The sequence below is a fragment of the Quercus robur genome, chromosome 5 (assembly GCF_932294415.1).
Source record: "Quercus robur chromosome 5, dhQueRobu3.1, whole genome shotgun sequence".
Taxonomy (NCBI): domain Eukaryota; kingdom Viridiplantae; phylum Streptophyta; class Magnoliopsida; order Fagales; family Fagaceae; genus Quercus; species Quercus robur.
Window position 1 is genome coordinate 15921525 of NC_065538.1, and position 18922 is coordinate 15940446.

At 39.6% G+C, this 18922-nt stretch overlaps 2 protein-coding genes across 2 annotated transcripts; both read right to left on the reverse strand.

The window, feature by feature from the left end:
* Positions 1-5851: 5851 nt before the first annotated feature.
* LOC126725262 (probable LRR receptor-like serine/threonine-protein kinase At1g05700) lies at positions 5852-7293 on the reverse strand. Its single transcript, XM_050429830.1, has 5 exons — positions 6847-7293; positions 6459-6753; positions 6284-6355; positions 6121-6201; positions 5852-6025 (listed from the first exon to the last, which is right to left on the reverse strand). The coding sequence occupies exons 2-5, from the start codon at positions 6470-6472 to the stop codon at positions 5860-5862; spliced, it is 333 nt and encodes a 110-aa protein (XP_050285787.1). The 5' UTR covers positions 6473-6753; positions 6847-7293; the 3' UTR covers positions 5852-5859.
* Positions 7294-16683: 9390 nt separating this feature from the next.
* LOC126725261 (probable LRR receptor-like protein kinase At1g51890) lies at positions 16684-17684 on the reverse strand. The gene is made up of 2 exons (XM_050429829.1): positions 17296-17684; positions 16684-17218 (listed from the first exon to the last, which is right to left on the reverse strand). The coding sequence occupies exons 1-2, from the start codon at positions 17384-17386 to the stop codon at positions 16908-16910; spliced, it is 402 nt and encodes a 133-aa protein (XP_050285786.1). The 5' UTR covers positions 17387-17684; the 3' UTR covers positions 16684-16907.
* Positions 17685-18922: the final 1238 nt, after the last annotated feature.

Consider the following 18922-nt stretch of genomic DNA (forward strand, 5'->3'; position numbering starts at 1 on the left):
GACTGGGATATACCGGAGGAGGTAGTTCAACTGGAAATATCACCAAAGAAGTGAAGTTTGTCAAAGTCAAAGATCCAGTTGTAGCTGACCCTACTGATGTGAAGCTCGAGGTGGAGGAGAAGAAGAATGTGGTGGACCAACGGATGCTGAATCATCGTAATCAGTATGTGGGCAGGTCTGAGTCTCGTGCCAAGTCACGTCCTCGACCACAAAGAGGTCCTAGAGGAATGTATGTGTGCCATTATTGCGGACTTCAAGGGCACACTCGACCAAATTGCCAAAAGCTGAGAGCAAAGAACAGTGCAACTCCTCAAAGGTCAGGAGGACCAAGAATTGATAGGAAAACTTGGGCAGGTGATCAACCTAGAGAGCAAAATGGAGATCCCGGAATGATGAACGTGATGAAGATGATTGGTGCATTCACCAACTGTTTGGAAAGCTTCTCACGAAGGTTTGAAAGCCCTAACTCCCGTACCCAATCCTTTAAGGAAATCACCCCAAACGCAAGTGACGTGTGGGTGAAAAGGGGTACTCATGCATAAGCATTACAACATGTCCATGCATTAATACTTCCTATGCTTTGTGACTATGTTTGTTTGGTATGCTTGTTGTGTTTGTTCTTGGTTGCTTGGTTATTCTTCTTGTGAATATTTCTTAATTGTGTTTTATCAATCTTTTTGTTTCTTGAGTCAAAAATCCAAAAATTACATAAAGAATTTGAAAATCAAAAGGCTTGATTTACTTTGTTGAGTTTTATCTTAAAACTCGTTTTGGCTTGTACATTTGTGCTAATGGCTTTGTGCATTTTCGAGCATTGCTTGTTTTCATGCACTCATATCACTATGGGAAAAATCTTGAAATCTATGTGATTGTTGTAAATAGATCTTCAAACGTGTCATGAATGATTAGTGAATGGTTATGTTGATCTTGAAACATGCATAGACTTGTGTCTATATCTCTTCCCACTTTTTATTTTTTTTGCTAAAAAGAGCTCACCAAATGTAAATCTCCAAATGAAAAGAGATATTGAGCTGCAAAAGCCTGTCGCACATTCTAGTATTTGACTAGGAAAAAGGGTAAGCGACCTTATTTTAAAAGTGAAATTTCATTCAAAAAGGCCAAAGGCCTGTTCTTCAAAGAGAAATGTTACATATCCCTCTCACAATGAGAGATGATTGTCTCAAAAAGATCAAAAAGATCAAATGTTATGATTGAAAGTGGAGTCAAATGAAAAGCTCCAAGTTATGTTATCAAGTTGTGTGGGAGGTCATATATTCATATTTCTATAATTGAGATTGGTCACATGATCTAGTGCTAATTGTGTATGCCTTGGTTGAATTGATCATTGAAGCTTCACATTAGACAAAGGACTATCTCATTGTTGATATCCACACACAACACACAAGTTTATGTTCAATAAATGCCTTATTCATTTGTGTGATTGTACTTGATAAAATGTGTTTTCACATGCTCAATCTTTGTTAATTCAAGCACAAAAAGATTTTTGAGTGTTTTAAGTGTTTTTGGAAAGTGTTTTGTTGGAAAAATCTGAAAATTTCAAAAATACAGTTTTGCCCTGTTGTGGCGGCTCAGTCGCGGGTATATCAAGTCGCGAGCCTCAGTCGCATCTTCGCTGGTCATGTTTGGCGACTTGTTCGCGAGTGGAAGGTCCAGTCGCGAGGATCACTCTGAGATTTTCGCGGCTCAGCTCGCGACTCACTCGCGGGTAGACCTTCCAGTCGCGAAAAACACTTAGAAAAATTTTTCAAAATTTTGTTCTTGAGTGCTTTGGCGACTTGAGCTGGCGACTGTGTGGCGACTTAATCCAGTCGCGAAAATCGCGTGTTTTGCAGAAACAGGAGCAGTTTTTAAACCTCTTTCCGTTTTCCCTCGAACTTTTGTAACTGTTCATCTTCCCTTAAAACTGTTGTTTCCTCCCAAAACTCTTCGTGAATCCATTTTTCAAACCCCTTTGGTGCTTCGTTTCTTCTCCAAATCATCAAGATAAGGTATGGGTTTTGTCTTCTCAATCTCATTTTCTTTTTCCTGCATACTTCTGTTGCTGTTTGGACTGGTATTGTATTCGTTATACTTATCTCTATGTGTAATGGGTATGGAATGTCTTGTTTGATATTGTTCTCACCTGTTTTCATGCTGAGCAGTCACAATGTGTTTTTCATTGTTCTGATTTTTGCTTATTATTGAATCTGAGAATCTCTTCTGAAATGGGTTTGATGTCTATGTGACTTACTCATTACACTTGCCTGAATATTGATGTTGGTGTTTGGTTTTGGTTACTGAGTTGATATGATAACATAATGTGTGTTTCTCAACCATGTGCTCCAGTGTGGATGTTTGGTTTCTTCATGATTGAAATATTTTCCCCATGATTCATGTCTCTGCTGGAGTGATTTATGTTATCTGCTCAAAATGTTCAAATGCTGATTCTTATTGCATATCATGGTCATGTTAACCTGTCTCAATGACAGTTGTGATGTCTTTCTTTGTCTTGGTGCACTTTTACCAAGTTTGTTGCACGTATTAGTTTGTGCTTCTGTGTATTGTTGGAAGTTTTGGTTGGGTCTACACTATATTCAGTCGGGGTTTTTATATTGAAATATTGTTTACCCTGAATCTTGTTGACAATCTTTTGTGGGGTATTGTTGCTTGGTTCTTTTCTGTTGGCCTGTTCTCTTGCAGATGTCTCGTAGATCTTCCAGGGGTAAAGACATTGTTGCTGACGAACCAGCAACACCAGTTGCTAAAAGGACTCGTCTATCATCTCAAGCATCTCAAGATCCCAATGAGGAGAGATTCAGAGTTCCCCTTAACTCACACGCCTACTCAAATGTGTTTGACAAGTCAACAACTATAGTGGAGCGGATAGTAGAGTTCAACACCTTGGGGACTACTTTCATCCCTCGAATCTTTGAGAAACGAGACTGGGCAAACTTGTTCGGAAACTTTGATGATCCAATGGATGAGCTGGTCAAAGAATGCTTCTCCAATGCATCTGATCTTGGACCTGTCCTCGTTTTCTGGGTCAGAGGAACAGAGTTTAGTGTTACCCCAGACTTCATCGCAAATCTTCTCGGCATCACCAGACCTCAGAATGTGAATTTAACTCCCTATGATGAACGAAATCCCGAGGTTGGAGAAATTCTACAAATCCTAGGACACGATCATGAGGTATCCAGTGCAGGAACTTCCATCAGCACCGCAAAGTTTGCACCTGAACTGACCACACTGAAGTTGATCATGTTCACCAATCTCTACCCACTGTCCAACACTACATTCATCAATCTTGGGAGAGCTATATTTCTGTGTGATCTCATTACCGGAGCCCCCATTGATATATGTGCTCACATCTACTACAACTTGAGGAAGACCGCATGTCGATCTACAGCTCGAGGAATCATCCCATTTTGCAGTCTCGTCATGAAGCTTATTCTTAGTGCAGGCATTACTCCTCCTGCAGATGGTAAAATGTTGACTCGTCAACGTCCCATTTCTTTGTTCACTCTTCAAGCGAGCAGAAGTCACTCCTCCAAATCACCAAGAAGTGCTCACATCTCTCCGGTTCCTTCTTTTGCCCCTGACTCAGAGACACCTGCACATACCACATCTGCATCTCGTGATGTTCCTGACGCTTCACCGACTGGTATTCCGCAAGCACAAACTGCTTCTCATACTGACAGAGTTGGCAGTGTTCTTGAGCATATTCAGAAACGCGTTGATGAGCTTGTGGCACTTCTCTACTCCACAAACAACCATGTCCAAATGCGCCTCGAGACTATGGAGAATCAGCTAGATGAGATTCAACGAAAGTTGGACGAGAGTCTTTAGCTATTCGTGACAAAAAGGGGGAGAGCATTCAGTAAGGGGGAGAAAAGTTCAAAGGGAAGTGTGCATAGTGATAGGGGGAGTACACACATACTTTTGTCATTCTTTCGCTTTTTGTCTTATCTTCTAAACTTATGGTTCTTATGGTTTTGATACACTGTGTTTTGGTGTATAACTGTTTCTAACTCTTTTCATATACTCTTGGTTTAAACTTTAATATATGTTTGATGATGTTATTCAGGTATTTGTTGGTCTGTACCCATATGCTTTTGTAAGCTTTTAGGGTTTAAGTTTTATGCATAGTTTGTAGGCTTTATGGTATGTACCATGCTTAAGTGCAGCCTTTATGCTATGTTGAAATCAGTGCTTAATCTAAATGTTCTGCATTTTGGTCTATGTACTGTCACTCTTGTGCCCTTGTAGGATTGTTCCTAGATGCATATGTCTTGTGTGCTATGCATTGGTTGAGTGTTGAGCATACAAGTGTCTTGCCTTGTGCTTGTTAACTTGTATGTCCTTGTGTTCATTCCAAGTGTGAATGAGCACTGTGATCACTACCTTGTGGTGTTCACTTGATTGATCAAGCCATGGTTTGTTTATTAACTCCATTTTTGCTTGATCTCATATTGCCTGTTTCATATGCATTTATAATTTTCTGCTTACAATGATCATGGTGTATTGTTGTGTTTCAGGAGTTTGTGTTCATATGATTCAAGTGCTTCACAGCTTCTAGAGTTAGGTGTGAGTGAGTTTTGATCAACTGTTCCCAACTCACATGTTAAGTCTAGAGTCTGTTTTAGGGTTTTGTCACGGAATAGCCAAAGGGGGAGATTGTAAGGTTGAATTTATTCAACCATCTAATTGGCTTTATTCCGTGCCAAATTTGCTTGTAATTCAGCATTTAGTAACCCTGTATTTAGGTGGGATTGTTGTAAGGGTAGTGAGTGAGATAGAGTGAAGTTTGTTCAAGAGTGTGCAAGAAAACAGAGTGTCGCGGCTGGGACTCGCGGGTGGACTCGCGGCTTCAACCCGCCAGAAGATGCACACGTGCCAAGCATGCTGGAAGATGAACAGTCATGCTAGCTGGAGCACTACAGGACAAAACAGGACAACTGGCCATACGGTTAACTCGCGACTGGATCTCGCGACTTGGTCAAGCCGCGAGGTCAAGCCGCGAGCCACCCCTGTTTTGGAAAAACCTGACGTTTCGCATTCCTCTTCACTCCAGTATAAATACCCTTTTAACCCACGATTGAAAGAGAGCTTCCAGAGAGAATTTTGAGAGAGAAACCCTAAAGAAAAACCAGATTGTTTCACCCACAATCTCTACCTTAGAGTCTCATCAAAATCCCTCACTCTCTTCCTCTCCATTGTCAAATCCTTGAGAGGCTTTATACCAAACCTGGTTCTCAACATTATCATCTCTGTGAGATAGTCGTTTGGAGTTCTGGGAAGCAGTTAGGAAGGAGCCAATATTCATTGGTTGATGCTACGGTGTAGTAGCGGAATCCGGAAAGCTAGAAAAGAAAAAGGTTCGGCGCAACCTCGTTGGAGCAAGAAGCTTGGAGGGCTTAGGTGCATTGGGTAGATTAGGCTTGGAGGGTCTATTGCTGTCCTTGTATCCCAACTGTATTTTCTAGTGGATTGATTACCGCTTGGAGGGCGGCGGAGAGGTTTTTCGCCGAGGTCTTCGGTTTCCTCTTCGATAACATATCTGGTGTTATCTCTGTGTTTGCATCTTCCTTCCTCTCTATCTCTGCCTTTACATTATCTGCTGTGGTTTATTTTGTTGTGGCTTAGATAGTTGTTTAATCAATTCCATATTACAGCATATGTTAAGTTTCCGCACACTAGTTGTTTAACATATTGCTTGTGTTGGTTAAGTTGGTTTTTGGGGGTCTAAACGTTCAAAAGTGTTTTTGTACACGTTTTTGAACTTTCAATCATTATTATAAGAAACATAAGTGAGGAGAATGTATTCTTTGTTTACTTGAATATAGGTCTTGTATTTCAATTCTAACTATTATTCTTGTCTTTCTTTCTTCTCTTAAGTCCCCACAAGACAGCCACAACAATCAATGAGAGGATGAGCAATACACCAACCGATGCCCCTATCGGAACAGCAATATTGTTCTTCTTTTTGCATGATCCAAGTCCACAAACATTTAAATTTTCATCCACACTAGAGCAAATAAAGGATGGTGGTGAGATCATGTATTATGAAAGGAAAATAATTGTTATAATGAAGGGTTACATTATCTTCGAAAAAAATCGTACCTTAGTAATAGCGAACCATTCTTCGATCTTTCAATGAGGTCAGCTGGAATAGTACCAGTGAGTTGATTTTTTTCTAAGTTTCTGCAAAGGTAGGGAGAATATGATTTTTGTCATTTCTAACAAATTAAGAAATTTTTAGCAACAATCTTAAAATTCAACTTACAGGACCCTCAAGTATTGCAATTGCGAAAGGAAATCAGGTACTGATCCAGTAAGATTATTGTTTGATATATCCCTGAGATGACAAAATCACTTACCTCGTCATAAAAATTGTAAGCAAATTTGGTAATCATTATCATGTTTTTACATTTTTTATTAAGGAAATTGCAAATACTTACAAATATTGTAACATTATGAGATTTGATATATAAACAGATACCACTCCAGTCAATCCACTAGAGGACAAGTTCTTGGTTCAATTTACATTTCGAAGTAAGAGATACTTCAAAAATAAGTTTCCAAGTCATAAGGCTTATATGAATGAATAAACTTACAAGGATGTTATTCTAGGTGGGTTAATAATATCGTAGCTGCAATTTAAACCTGCCCATGAGTATGCTTGTGGGAGACACGGATCTCCTTCCCAATTTCTTTGTATTCCGTATGCTAACTTGATTTTTGTGATGGCATCAACTATAACATTTTCATATGCATCCAAATAAGTTTAAAAAAAGTACAAAATAGAATAAGGCACTAGATGACATGCATGTGTGGAAGAAAACATACCATCTTGTTGGTTTGTTCCTGGTTTTGAGAGATCTCTAATTGAATATATCTCGAGTGCATTGAGGATAGGTGGCAGTGTTGAACTTTTTGTTTTGGAGATTAAAAGATCATAATTTTGGGCAATCGCCAAGATGGATGTGCTGTACACTGTGGATGTGTACAAGTATTGAGGAACAATAGGTCCCTAAAAGAACTTCCCATTTGCTGTAACGTTGAATGATCTGGACTGATTAGCTTTGAGGTTTACAACTTCAGCAAAGTGCATGTAGACATAGTATTGTGAGGAAGTAGCATTCTGCGAATTCCAATTCAACTCCAGAGCACTAACATTAATTGGAGTGGAAGCAGTACTCATAACAATAGAGGGTGGTTGGTAATAATTGTTACTTTGGGAGTCAATAAGAAGTGAGGTACTTAAAGTTGTAGACGAATTATAGTTGAAGGGAGTCCAAATGTCTAAGGTTGAATTTATTCAACCATCTAATTGGCTTTATTCCGTGCCAAATTTGCTTGTAAATCAGCATTTAGTAACCCTGTATTTAGGTGGGATTGTTGTAAGGGTAGTGAGTGAGATAGTGTGAAGATTGCTCAAGAGTGTGCAAGAAAACAGAGTGTCGCGGCTGGGACTCGCGGGTGGACTCGCGGCTTCAACCCGCCAGAAGATGCACACGTGCCAAGCATGCTGGAAGATGAACAGTCATGCTAGCTGGAGCACTACAAGACAAAACAGGACAACTGGCCATACGGTTAACTCGCGACTGGAACTCGCGACTTAGTCAAGCCGCGAGGTCAAGCCGCGAGCCACCCCTGTTTTGGAAAAACCTGACGTTTCGCATTCCTCTTCACTCCAGTATAAATACCCTTTTAACCCACGATTGAAAGAGAGCTTCCAGAGAGAATTTTGAGAGAGAAACCCTAAAGAAAAACCAGATTGTTTCACCCACAATCTCTACCTTAGAGTCTCATCAAAATCCCTCACTCTCTTCCTCTCCATTGTCAAATCCTTGAGAGGCTTTATACCAAACCTGGTTCTCACCATTATCATCTCTGTGAGACAGTCGTTTGGAGTTCTAGGAAGCAGTTAGGAAGGAGCCAATATTCATTGGTTGATGCTACGGTGTAGTAGCGGAATCCGGAAAGCTAGAAAAGAAAAAGGTTCGGCGCAACCTCGTTGGAGCAAGAAGCTTGGAGGGCTTAGGTGCATTGGGTAGATTAGGCTTGGAGGGTCTATTGCTGTCCTTGTATCCCAACTGTATTTTCTAGTGGATTGATTACCGCTTGGAGGGCGGCGGAGAGGTTTTTCGCCGAGGTCTTCGGTTTCCTCTTCGATAACATATCTGGTGTTATCTCTGTGTTTGCATCTTCCTTCCTCTCTATCTCTGCCTTTACATTATCTGCTGTGGTTTATTTTGTTGTGGCTTAGATAGTTGTTTAATCAATTCCATATTACAGCATATGTTAAGTTTCCGCACACTAGTTGTTTGACATATTGCTTGGGTTGGTTAAGTTGGTTTTTGGGGGTCTAAACGTTCAAAAGTGTTCTTGTACACGTTTTTGAACTTTCAATTGGTATCAGAGCGGGTACACAGCTGTTTGGTTTCATTACCAATGTGTGATCCTTGACTCCCTTTTTGAGATGGATAGGTCTCAATCCCTTAATGCACCTCCATATTTTGATGGAAGTAATTATACGTTTTGGAAGGTTCGTATGAGAGCTTTTTTATGCTCTATTGATGAATCCGTGTGGGATGCTGTTGAGATTGGTTGGACCAAACCTGAGGCAGCGAAATCCACATGGGATAAGGCAGCACTTGCTGCATCTAATGCTAACAGTAAAGCACTAAATGCTATTTTCTGTGGTGTGTCTCCAGATGAATTTCACAGGATTTCTCACATTACCATTGCCAAAGATGCATGGGAGATTCTGGAAACAACTTATGAAGGCACGAAGAAAGTGAAAGATACCAAGTTACAAATGCTGACCACTCGGTTTGAGGAGCTCAAGATGAGTGAGGATGAGTCTTTCGACTCTTTCTATGGGAAGTTAAATGAAGTGGTTGTCAGTAAGTTTAACTTGGGGGAGAAGATGGAGGACTCAAAGATTGTAAGGAAGATCCTTCGATCATTGCCGGAAAGCTTCCGTGCTAAGGTGACAGCCATTGAAGAGAGCAAGGATCTTGACGACATCAGAGTACAGGAGCTGGTTGGTTCTCTGCAGACCTATGAGATGTCGCTGCCAAATCAACGGAATAGCAAATCCCTTGCTCTAAAGACCACTAATGAGAAGGTGGAAGATCAAGGCTCATCGGGAGAAGACATGGTGGACAAAGATGTAGCCTATCTTGTTAAAAATTTCAGAAAGTTTTTGAAATTCAAAAACAATGGAAAATTTGATGATAAGAGAAAATTCCAAAATTCTGGAAGGGAGAAGAGGGATTTCAACAGGAAAGATGGAAAAGAATCCCAATCCACACAAGGTGTCACTTGTTTTGAATGCAACGGGCATGGACACTTTAAGAGGGAATGTCCGAATTATTTGAAATCGAAAGGCAAGGTGTATGCCACGACCCTGAGTGACTCAGATTCGTCCGACTCAGAATCTGAAGAGAGCTGTGATGGAGAAGGGAACTACTCAGCTTTCATGACTATTGCTCATGTTGAGTCTTCGGATGAATTGAATTTGCTTGTTCAAGACCTTGGAGAACATAGTGAGGATGACTCACTAGGAATTGTTGAAGAATCGGAAGCTGAAGAAGAAGAAAGCACAGCAACTCTTCAAGAAAATTACAACTCACTCTTGGAGAAGTCGGGTGAATACACAAGGGTGGCCAAGGCTGCTGTGAGAAAGATGAAGAAGGCTGAGGAGGACTACAAAAGTCTCCTAATCCGGTATAGGGAGGCCAAATGCAAGATTGAAACTCTGAATGGTGAGCTGTCCGAAGCTTACACTAAAGTGAGATTTCTTGAGAATGAGGTTGTTCAAGCAAATGCAAAAATAGAGAGGGTCACCACCAAGAAGCTTGACGATGTTATATCTTCTCAAAAGAGTTTCTCAGACAAATCTGGACTGGGATATACCGGAGGAAGTAGTTCAACTGGAAATGTCACCAAAGAAGTGAAGTTTGTCAAAGCCAAAGATCCAGTTGTAGCTGACCTTACTGGTGTGAAGCTCGAGGTGGAGGAGAAGAAGAATGTGGTGGACCAACGGATGCTGAATCATCGTAATCAATATGTGGGCAGGTCTGAGTCTCGTGCCAAGTCACGTCCACGACCACAAAGAGGTCCTAAAGGAATGTATGTGTGCTATTATTGCGGACTTCAAGGGCACAGTCGACCAAATTGCCAAAAGCTGAGAGCAAAGAACAGTGCAACTCCTCAAAGGTCAGGAGGACCAAGAATTGATAGGAGAACTTGGGCAGGGGATCAACCTAGAGAGCAAAATGGAGATCCCGGAATGATGAACGTGATGAAGATGATTGGTGCATTCACCAACTGCTTGGAAAGCTTCTCACGAAGGTTTGAAAGCCCTAACTCCCGTACCCAATCCTTTAAGGAAATCACCCCAAACGCAAGTGACGTGTGGGTGAAAAGGGGTACTCATGCATAAGCATTATAACATGTCCATGCATTAATACTTCCTATGCTTTGTGACTATGTTTGTTTGGTATGCTTGTTGTTTTTGATTTTGGTTGTTTGCTTGATTATTCTTCTTGTGAATATTTCTTAATTGTGTTTTATCAATCTTTTTGTTTCTTGAGTCAAAAATCCAAAAATTACATAAAAAATTTGAAAATCAAAAAGCTTAATTGACTTTGTTGAGTTTTTGTCTTAAAACTCGTTTTGCCTTGTACCTTTGTGCAAATGGCTTAGTGCATTTTCGAGCATTGCTTGTTTTCATGCACTCATATCACTATGGGAAAAATCTTGAAATCTATGTGATTGTTGTAAATAGATCTTCAAACTTGTCATGAATGATTAGTGAATGGTTATGTTGATCTTGAAACATGCATAGACTTGTGTCTATATCTCTTCCCACTTTTTATTTTTTGCTAAAAAGAGCTCACCAAATGTAAATCTCCAAATGAAAAGAGATATTGAGCTGCAAAAGCCTGTCGCACATTCTAGTATTTGACTAGGAAAAAGGGTAAGCGACCTTATATTAAAAGTGAAATTTCTTTCAAAAAGGCCAAAGGCCTGTTCTTCAAAGAGAAATGTTATATATCCCTCTCACAATGAGAGATGATTGCCTCAAAAGATCAAATGTTTTGGCTGAAAGTGGAGTCAAATGAAAAGCTCCAAGTTATGTTATCAAGTTATGTGGGAGGTCATATATTCATATTTCTATAATTGAGATTGGTCACATGATCTAGTGCTAATTGTGTATGCCTTGGTTGAATTGATCATTGAAGCTTCACATTAGACAAATGACTATTTCATTGTTGATATCCACACACAACACATAAGTTTATGTTCGATAAATGCCATATTCATTTGTGTGATTGTACTTGATAAAATGTGTTTTCACATGCTCAATCTTTGTTAATTCAAGCACAAAAAGATTTTTGAGTGTTTTAGGTGTTTTTGGAAAGTGTTTTGCTGGAAAAATCTGAAAATTTCAAAAGTTCAGTTTTGCCCTGTTTTGGCGGCTCAGTCGCGGGTATGTCAAGTCGCGTGCCTAAGTCGCGTCTTCGCTGGTCAGTTTTGGCGACTTGTTCGCGAGTGGAAGGTCCAGTCGCGAGATTCACTCAGAGATTTTCGCGGCTCAGCTCGCGACTCACTCGCGGGTAGACCTTCCAGTCGCGAAAAACACTTAGAAAAATTTTTCAAAATTTTGTTCTTAAGTGCTTTGGCGGCTTGAGCTGGCGACTATGTGGCGACTTAATCCAGTCGCGAAAATCGCGTGTTTTGCAGAAACAGGAGCAGTTTTTAAACCTCTTTCAGTTTTCCCTCGAACTTTTGTAACTGTTCATCTTCTCTTAAAACTGTTGTTTCCTCCCAAAACTCTTCGTGAATCCATTTTTCAAACCCCTTTGGTGTTTCGTCTCTTCTCCAAATCATCAAGAAAAGGTATGGGTTTTGTCTTCTCAATCTCTTTTTTTTTTTTTTTTTCTCTGCATATTTCTGTTGCTGTTTGGACTGGTATTGTATTCGTTATACTTATCTCTATGTGTAATGGGTATGGAATGTCTTGTTTGATATTGTTCTCACCTGTTTTCATGCTGAGCAGTCACAATGTGTTTTTCATTGTTCTGATTTTTGCTTATTATTGAATCTGAGAATCTTTTCTGAAATGGGTTTGATGTCTATGTGACTTACTCATTACACTTGCCTGAATATTGATGTTGGTGTTTGGTTTTGGTTACTGAGTTGATATGATAACATAATGTGTGTTTCTCAACCACGTGCTCCAGTGTGGATGTTTGGTTTTTTCATGATTGAAATATTTTCCCCATGTTCATGTCTCTGCTGGAGTGATTTATGTTATCTGCTCAAAATGTTCAAATGCTGTTTCTTATTGCATATCATGGTCATGTTAACCTGTCTATATGACAGTTGTGATGTCTTTCGTTGTCTTGGTGCACTTTTACCAAGTTTGATGCACGTATTAGTTTGTGCTTCTGTGTTTTGTTGGAAGGTTTGGTTGGGTCTGCACTATATTCAGTCTGGGTTTATATATTGAAATGTTCGCTATACTGAATCTTGTTGACAATCTTTTGTGGGGTTTTGTTGCTTGGTTCTTTTCTGTTTGTCTGTTCTCTTGCAGATGTCTCGTCGATCTTCCAGGGGTAAAGACATTGTTGCTGACGAACCAGCGACCCCAGTTGCTAAAAGGACTCGTCTATCATCTCAAGCATCTCAAGATCCCAATGAGGATAGATTCAGAGTTCCCCTTAACTCACACGCCTACTCAAATGTGTTTGACAAGTCAACAACTATAGTGGAGCGGGTAGTAGAGTTCAACACCTTAGGGACTACTTTCATCCCTCGAATCTTTGAGAAACGAGACTGGGCAAACTTGTTCGGAAACTTTGATGATCCAATGGATGAGCTAGTCAAAGAATGCTTCTCCAATGCATCTGATCTTGGACCTATCCTCGTTTTCTGGGTCAGAGGAACAGAGTTTAGTGTTACCCCAGACTCCATCGCAAATCTTCTCGGCATCGCCAGACCTCAGAATGTGAATTTAACTCCCTATGATGAACGAAATCCAGAGGTGGGAGAGATTTTACAAATCCTAGGACACGATCATGAGGTGTCCAGTGCAGGAACTTCCATCAGCACCGCAAAGTTTGCACCTGAGCTGACCACACTGAAGTTGATCATGTTCACCAATCTCTATCCACTGTCCAACACTACATTCATCAATCTTGGGAGAGCTATATTTCTGTGTGACCTCATTACCGGAGCCCCTATTGATATATGTGCTCACATCTACTACAACTTGAGGAAGACCGCGTGTCGATCTACAGCTCGAGGAATCATTCCATTTTGCAGTCTCGTCATGAAGCTCATCCTTAGTGCAGGCATTACTCCTCCTGCAGATGGTAAAATGTTGACTCGTCAACGTCCCATTTCTTTGTTCACTCTTCAATCGAGCAGAAGTCACTCCTCCAAATCACCAAGAAGTGCTCACATCTCTCCGGTTCCTTCTTTTGCCCCTGACTCAGAGACACCTGCACATACCACATCTGCATCTCATGATGTTCCTGAAGCTTCACCGGCTGGTATTCCGCAAGCACAAACTGCTTCTCATACTGACAGAGTTGGCAGTGTTCTTGAGCATATTCAGAAATGCGTTGATGAGCTTGTGGCACTTCTCTACTCCACAAACAACCATGTCCAAATGCGACTCGAGACTATGGAGAATCAGCTAGATGAGATTCAACGAAAGTTGGACGAGAGTCTTTAGCTATTCGTGACAAAAAGGGGGAGAGCATTCAGTAAGGGGGAGAAAAGTTCAAAGGGAAGTGTGCATAGTGATAGGGGGAGTACACACATACTTTTGTCATACTTTTGCTTTTTGTCTTATCTTCTAAACTTATGGTTTTTATGGTTTTTGATACACTGTGTTTTGGTGTATAACTGTTTCTAACTCTTTTCATATACTCTTGGTTTAAACTTTAATATATGTTTGATGATGTTATTCTGGTATTTGTTGGTTTGTACCCATATGCTTTTGTAAGCTTTTAGGGTTATTGTTTTATGCATAGTTTGTAGGCTTTATGGTATGTACCATGCTTAAGTGCAGCCTTTATGCTATGTTGAAATCAGTACTTTAATCTAAATGTTCTGCATTTTGGTTTATGTACTGTCACTCTTGTGCCCTTGTAGGATTGTTCCTAGATGCATATGCCATGTGTGCTATGCATTGGTTGAGTGTTGAGCATACAAGTATCTTGCCTTGTGCTTGTTAACTTGTATGTCTTTGTGTTCATTCCAAGTATGAATGAGCACTGTGATCACTACCTTGTGGTGTTCACTTGATTGATCAAGCCATGGTTTGTTTATTAACTCCATCTTTGCTTGATCTCATATTGCCTGTTTCATATGCATTTATAATTTTCTGCTTACAATGATCATGGTGTATTGTTGTGTTTCAGGAGTTTATGTTCATATGATTCAAGTGCTTCACAGCTTCTAGAGTTAGGTGTGAGTGAGTTTTGATCAACTGTTCCCAACTCACATGTTAAGTCTAGAGTCTGTTTTAGGGTTTTGTCACGGAATAGCCAAAGGGGGAGATTGTAAGGTTGAATTTATTCAACCATCTAATTGGCTTTATTCCGTGCCAAATTTGCTTGTAAATCAGCATTTAGTAACCCTGTATTTAGGTGGGATTGTTGTAAGGGTAGTGAGTGAGATAGTGTGAAGATTGCTCAAGAGTGTGCAAGAAAACAGAGTGTCGCGGCTGGGACTCGCGGGTGGACTCGCGGCTTCAACCCGCCAGAAGATGCACACGTGCCAAGCATGCTGGAAGATGAACAGTCATGCTAGCTGGAGCACTACAAGACAAAACAGGACAACTGGCCATACGGTTAACTCGCGACTGGAACTCGCGACTTAGTCAAGCCGCGAGGTCAAGCCGCGAGCCACCCCTGTTTTGGAAAAACCTGACGTTTCGCATTCCTCTTCACTCCAGTATAAATACCCTTTTAACCCACGATTGAAAGAGAGCTTCCAGAGAGAATTTTGAGAGAGAAACCCTAAAGAAAAACCAGATTGTTTCACCCACAATCTCTACCTTAGAATCTCAACAAATTCCCTCACTCTCTTCCTCTCCATTGTCAAATCCTTGAGAGGCATTATACCAAACCTGGTTCTCACCATTATCATCTCTGTGAGACAGTCGTTTGGAGTTCTGGGAAGCAGTTAGGAAGGAGCCAATATTCATTGGTTGATGCTACGGTGTAGTAGCGGAATCCGGAAAGCTAGAAAAGAAAAAGGTTCGGCGCAACCTCGTTGGAGCAAGAAGCTTGGAGGGCTTAGGTGCATTGGGTAGATTAGGCTTGGAGGGTCTATTGCTGTCCTTATATCCCAACTGTATTTTCTAGTGGATTGATTACCGCTTGGAGGGCGGCGGAGAGGTTTTTCGCCGAGGTCTTCGGTTTCCTCTTCGATAACATATATGGTGTTATCTCTGTGTTTGCATCTTCCTTCCTCTCTATCTCTGCCTTTACATTATCTGCTGTGGTTTATTTTGTTGTGGCTTAGATAGTTGTTTAATCAATTCCATATTACAGCATATGTTAAGTTTCCGCACACTAGTTGTTTGACATATTGCTTGGGTTGGTTAAGTTGGTTTTTGGGGGTCTAAACGTTCAAAAGTGTTCTTGTACACGTTTTTGAACTTTCAAAATGCGATCATAAACGTCTGTTGGATACTTGAGAAAACATAGATATTCAGAATAAGCCAGCAACTCATTGATAATAGTGTGCAATGCTCATATTGGGTTTGGATTATTTTTCAATCTAACGTGGCCTTTTTGATTGAGAAAACGTCAACCTAACACAACCAATGGTAACTTTAAAAACTAGCCCAACTTGTGTTGGGTTGGGTTACCACGTGGAGGCAATTTTGTGAGACCTAATAAAAATATGGATCTTCTTTGAATTTTTAAGTCCTTTTTTTTTTATTATTGGAATTTTTAAGTCCATCATTTAATAAATAATTACAATTTATACAGTCGATTTTAACTTTCTATTTTCATCAAAAGCTAAGTGTCAAAATATCAAAAAAATAAAAATAACTAATTTAAGCTAAGTACCAAAAATCCAATATAAATTATTCTAATGAGAACTAAGGTTTGAAACTCCCCTCCTCTTTTATGTACCAATCAAATTATTAAGATAAAGTTAAGTCTTATATAAGTTCAAGTAACATTATACCGCCTAATAATATTTTATTTAATTAATATTTTAAAAAACCCATGGTTAGATTATATGTTCTCTTTATTTTAACACATATGTTGAATTTTATAAAAAAAGATTTTATTTACTAATCCATAATCACATTTTTAGTAAATAATTTTATAACAAAATGAACTTAAAATTTAAACATTTTACAGATGAGGCAGTTATTCATCACATATCCTCTTTAAATTTTGCAAGTACCGAGTGTATTTAAAGAAAATACATTCTAACATTAGATTTGTCAAATTTCACGATGACATTCTTTGTGTGGCAGATCTAGAAAATGAAATTTTAATGGTGAAATGGACCTTATCCATTTCTTGCAATATGGGGAGCATTCAATTCCGATCCGTTACTATATGTATCTATATATATATATATATACATACTGGTTCAAATGATGTAATCTTATATAACATGACTCACCTGTATGTTTTGCCAGTTACTGAACCCACGTCCAAGCGAGCGAAGAGTGCCAATGATCCAGAATTTGATAAATACGTCTTATTGCCCAATGGCCTTAACTCTATTGCCGATATAAATAGCACCCCGAAGCCCGTGTTTACAAGACAGATTTGTAAATAATTTTGATATGGGACATGTATGAGCTCCGTGGAGAAATCAAGGGACATATCTGTTATGTTGATCGTATCCTACATATTCACTCCTATATGGATATCGAATTGTGGTAACTTACTTAGTCCATCATAATTCCCATATAAGAAAGTTCCTCGGATCAGATACTTAGTACCTTGCACAATGCTTATGTTGTAACAGTTTCGGATTCCTTGAGGAAAGCTTCTGAGATTCCATACTTGATGTTGATAGCCATCTTTATATACAGCTGATATCTGTTGACTTATACCAGTGTCTATGAATGCCGCATCCGAAACGTAATTTATGCCTGTTGTTGGCTCTGAAAAGCTAGAATTGGCTGGTGATCCACAGGCTATGCTTATGAAGCCTGAGACAAATAGGTAGAATAATACCTTAGCTATGTGATTAGCTCAATGATATATTCAAGAATTTAGATTATCATACCTGTTTGATCCTGAGCATCAATTAGATATATAAGGGCAAAACCAACAAGAAATGCAAGGATGAAATGTTTGAAGCTCCCCATCATGACCATCTATCTTTCTTCTGGCTTATAGGAACACTAGTGCAGAAATTTTCTCCATCATCTAATAAGTACTTTAACAAAGCAGAATATATAGTTTAACAACTTAATCAATTGTACTCATAACTAGATGATTTTCTCTAGCAAACTGACAGACTATCAAATTGTTTAATTTATTTGCAAAATACGTGCAAAATTTATTTGTTTATTTTTTTAACTCCGAGCTAGTCAATGAGAATAATGGAAACATGCATGGGTTAAACATCTATAATACTCTGAAGTCTAACCTTAGTCTAGAAATTCATATTCATACAGTGTATGAAAGTCTTTTCCTTTCTTTATGAACAAGAAAAATTCCAACAATATAGTTAAATATATTATTGTGCTAACAGCACTTGAAAGTTCAAATAGTGTAAAAATACCCTTGAACGTTTAGACCCCCAATTTACAAATTTACCAATTCAAGCTTTATGTCAAACAACTAGTGTGCGGAAAATGAACAAAAGCTATAAAACAGAATTGGTAAACAATCTAAGCCAAATTAAAATCACAACCCACAGCAGATAATAAAAGGCAAAGATAAAAGGGAAGGAAGGTGCAAACACAAAGACAACACGCAATGTGTTATTGAAGAGGAAACCGAAGCCCTTGGCGTAAAACCTCTCCGCCGCCCTCCAAGCGGTAAACAATCCACTGGAAAATGTAGTTGGGATACATGGACAGTAATAGACCCTCCAAGCCTAATCTACCCAGTGCACCTAAGCCCTCCAAGCTTCTTGTTCCAACGAGGTTGTGCCGAACCTTTTTCTTCTCTAGCTTTCCGGATTCCGCTACTTGACCATTGCATCAACCAATGTAAATTAGTTCCTTCCTAACTCCTTCCCAGAACACCAAACAGCCCTTTCACAGTAATGGAAATGGTGAGAACAAGGTTTTGGTAAAATGCCTCTCAAGGGTTTGACAATGGAGAGGAAGAAAGTTGAGGAATATGAAGAGACTCTTATGTAAAGATTGTAGATGAATCAATCTTGTTTTACTCTAGGGTTTCTCTCACAAAATTCTCTCTGGAAGCTCTCTTTCATTTGTGTGTATAAGGGGTATTTATACTGGGGTGAGAAGAGAATGTGAAACGTCAGGTTTTTCAAAACAGGGGTGGCTCGCGGCTTGGCCTCGCAACTTGACTGAGTCGCGAGATCCAGTCACGAGATAACCGTATGGCCAGTTGTCCTATTTTGTCCTGTAGTGCTCCAGCTAGCATGACTGTTCACCTTCTGGCATGCTTGGCACGTGTGCTGCATCTGGCGGCTTGCAGCCGCAAGTCACTAGCGAGATCAAACCGCGAGTCTCTGTTTTCTTGCACACTCTTGAGCATTCAACACTCTATCTCACTCACTACCCTTACAACAAACCCACGTAAATACAAGGATACAAAATGCTGAAATACAAGCAAATTTGGCACGGAATAAAGCCAATAAAATGGTTAATTAAATTCAACCTTACAATCTCCCCCTTTGGCTATTCCATGACAAAACCCTAAAACAGACTCTA

Coding starts and splice junctions, on each gene's coding strand:
- LOC126725261 (XM_050429829.1), bottom strand. CDS start 17,386: ATGGTCATGATGGGGAGCTTCAAACATTTCATCCTTGCATTTCTTGTT. Junction 17,219..17,295: donor TGATGCTCAGGATCAAACAG/GTATGATAATCT, acceptor TATTTGTCTCAG/GCTTCATAAGCATAGCCTGT.
- LOC126725262 (XM_050429830.1), bottom strand. Junction 6,202..6,283: donor TTGCAATACTTGAGGGTCCT/GTAAGTTGAATT, acceptor CTACCTTTGCAG/AAACTTAGAAAAAAATCAAC. Junction 6,026..6,120: donor AATGGTTCGCTATTACTAAG/GTACGATTTTTT, acceptor TATTTGCTCTAG/TGTGGATGAAAATTTAAATG.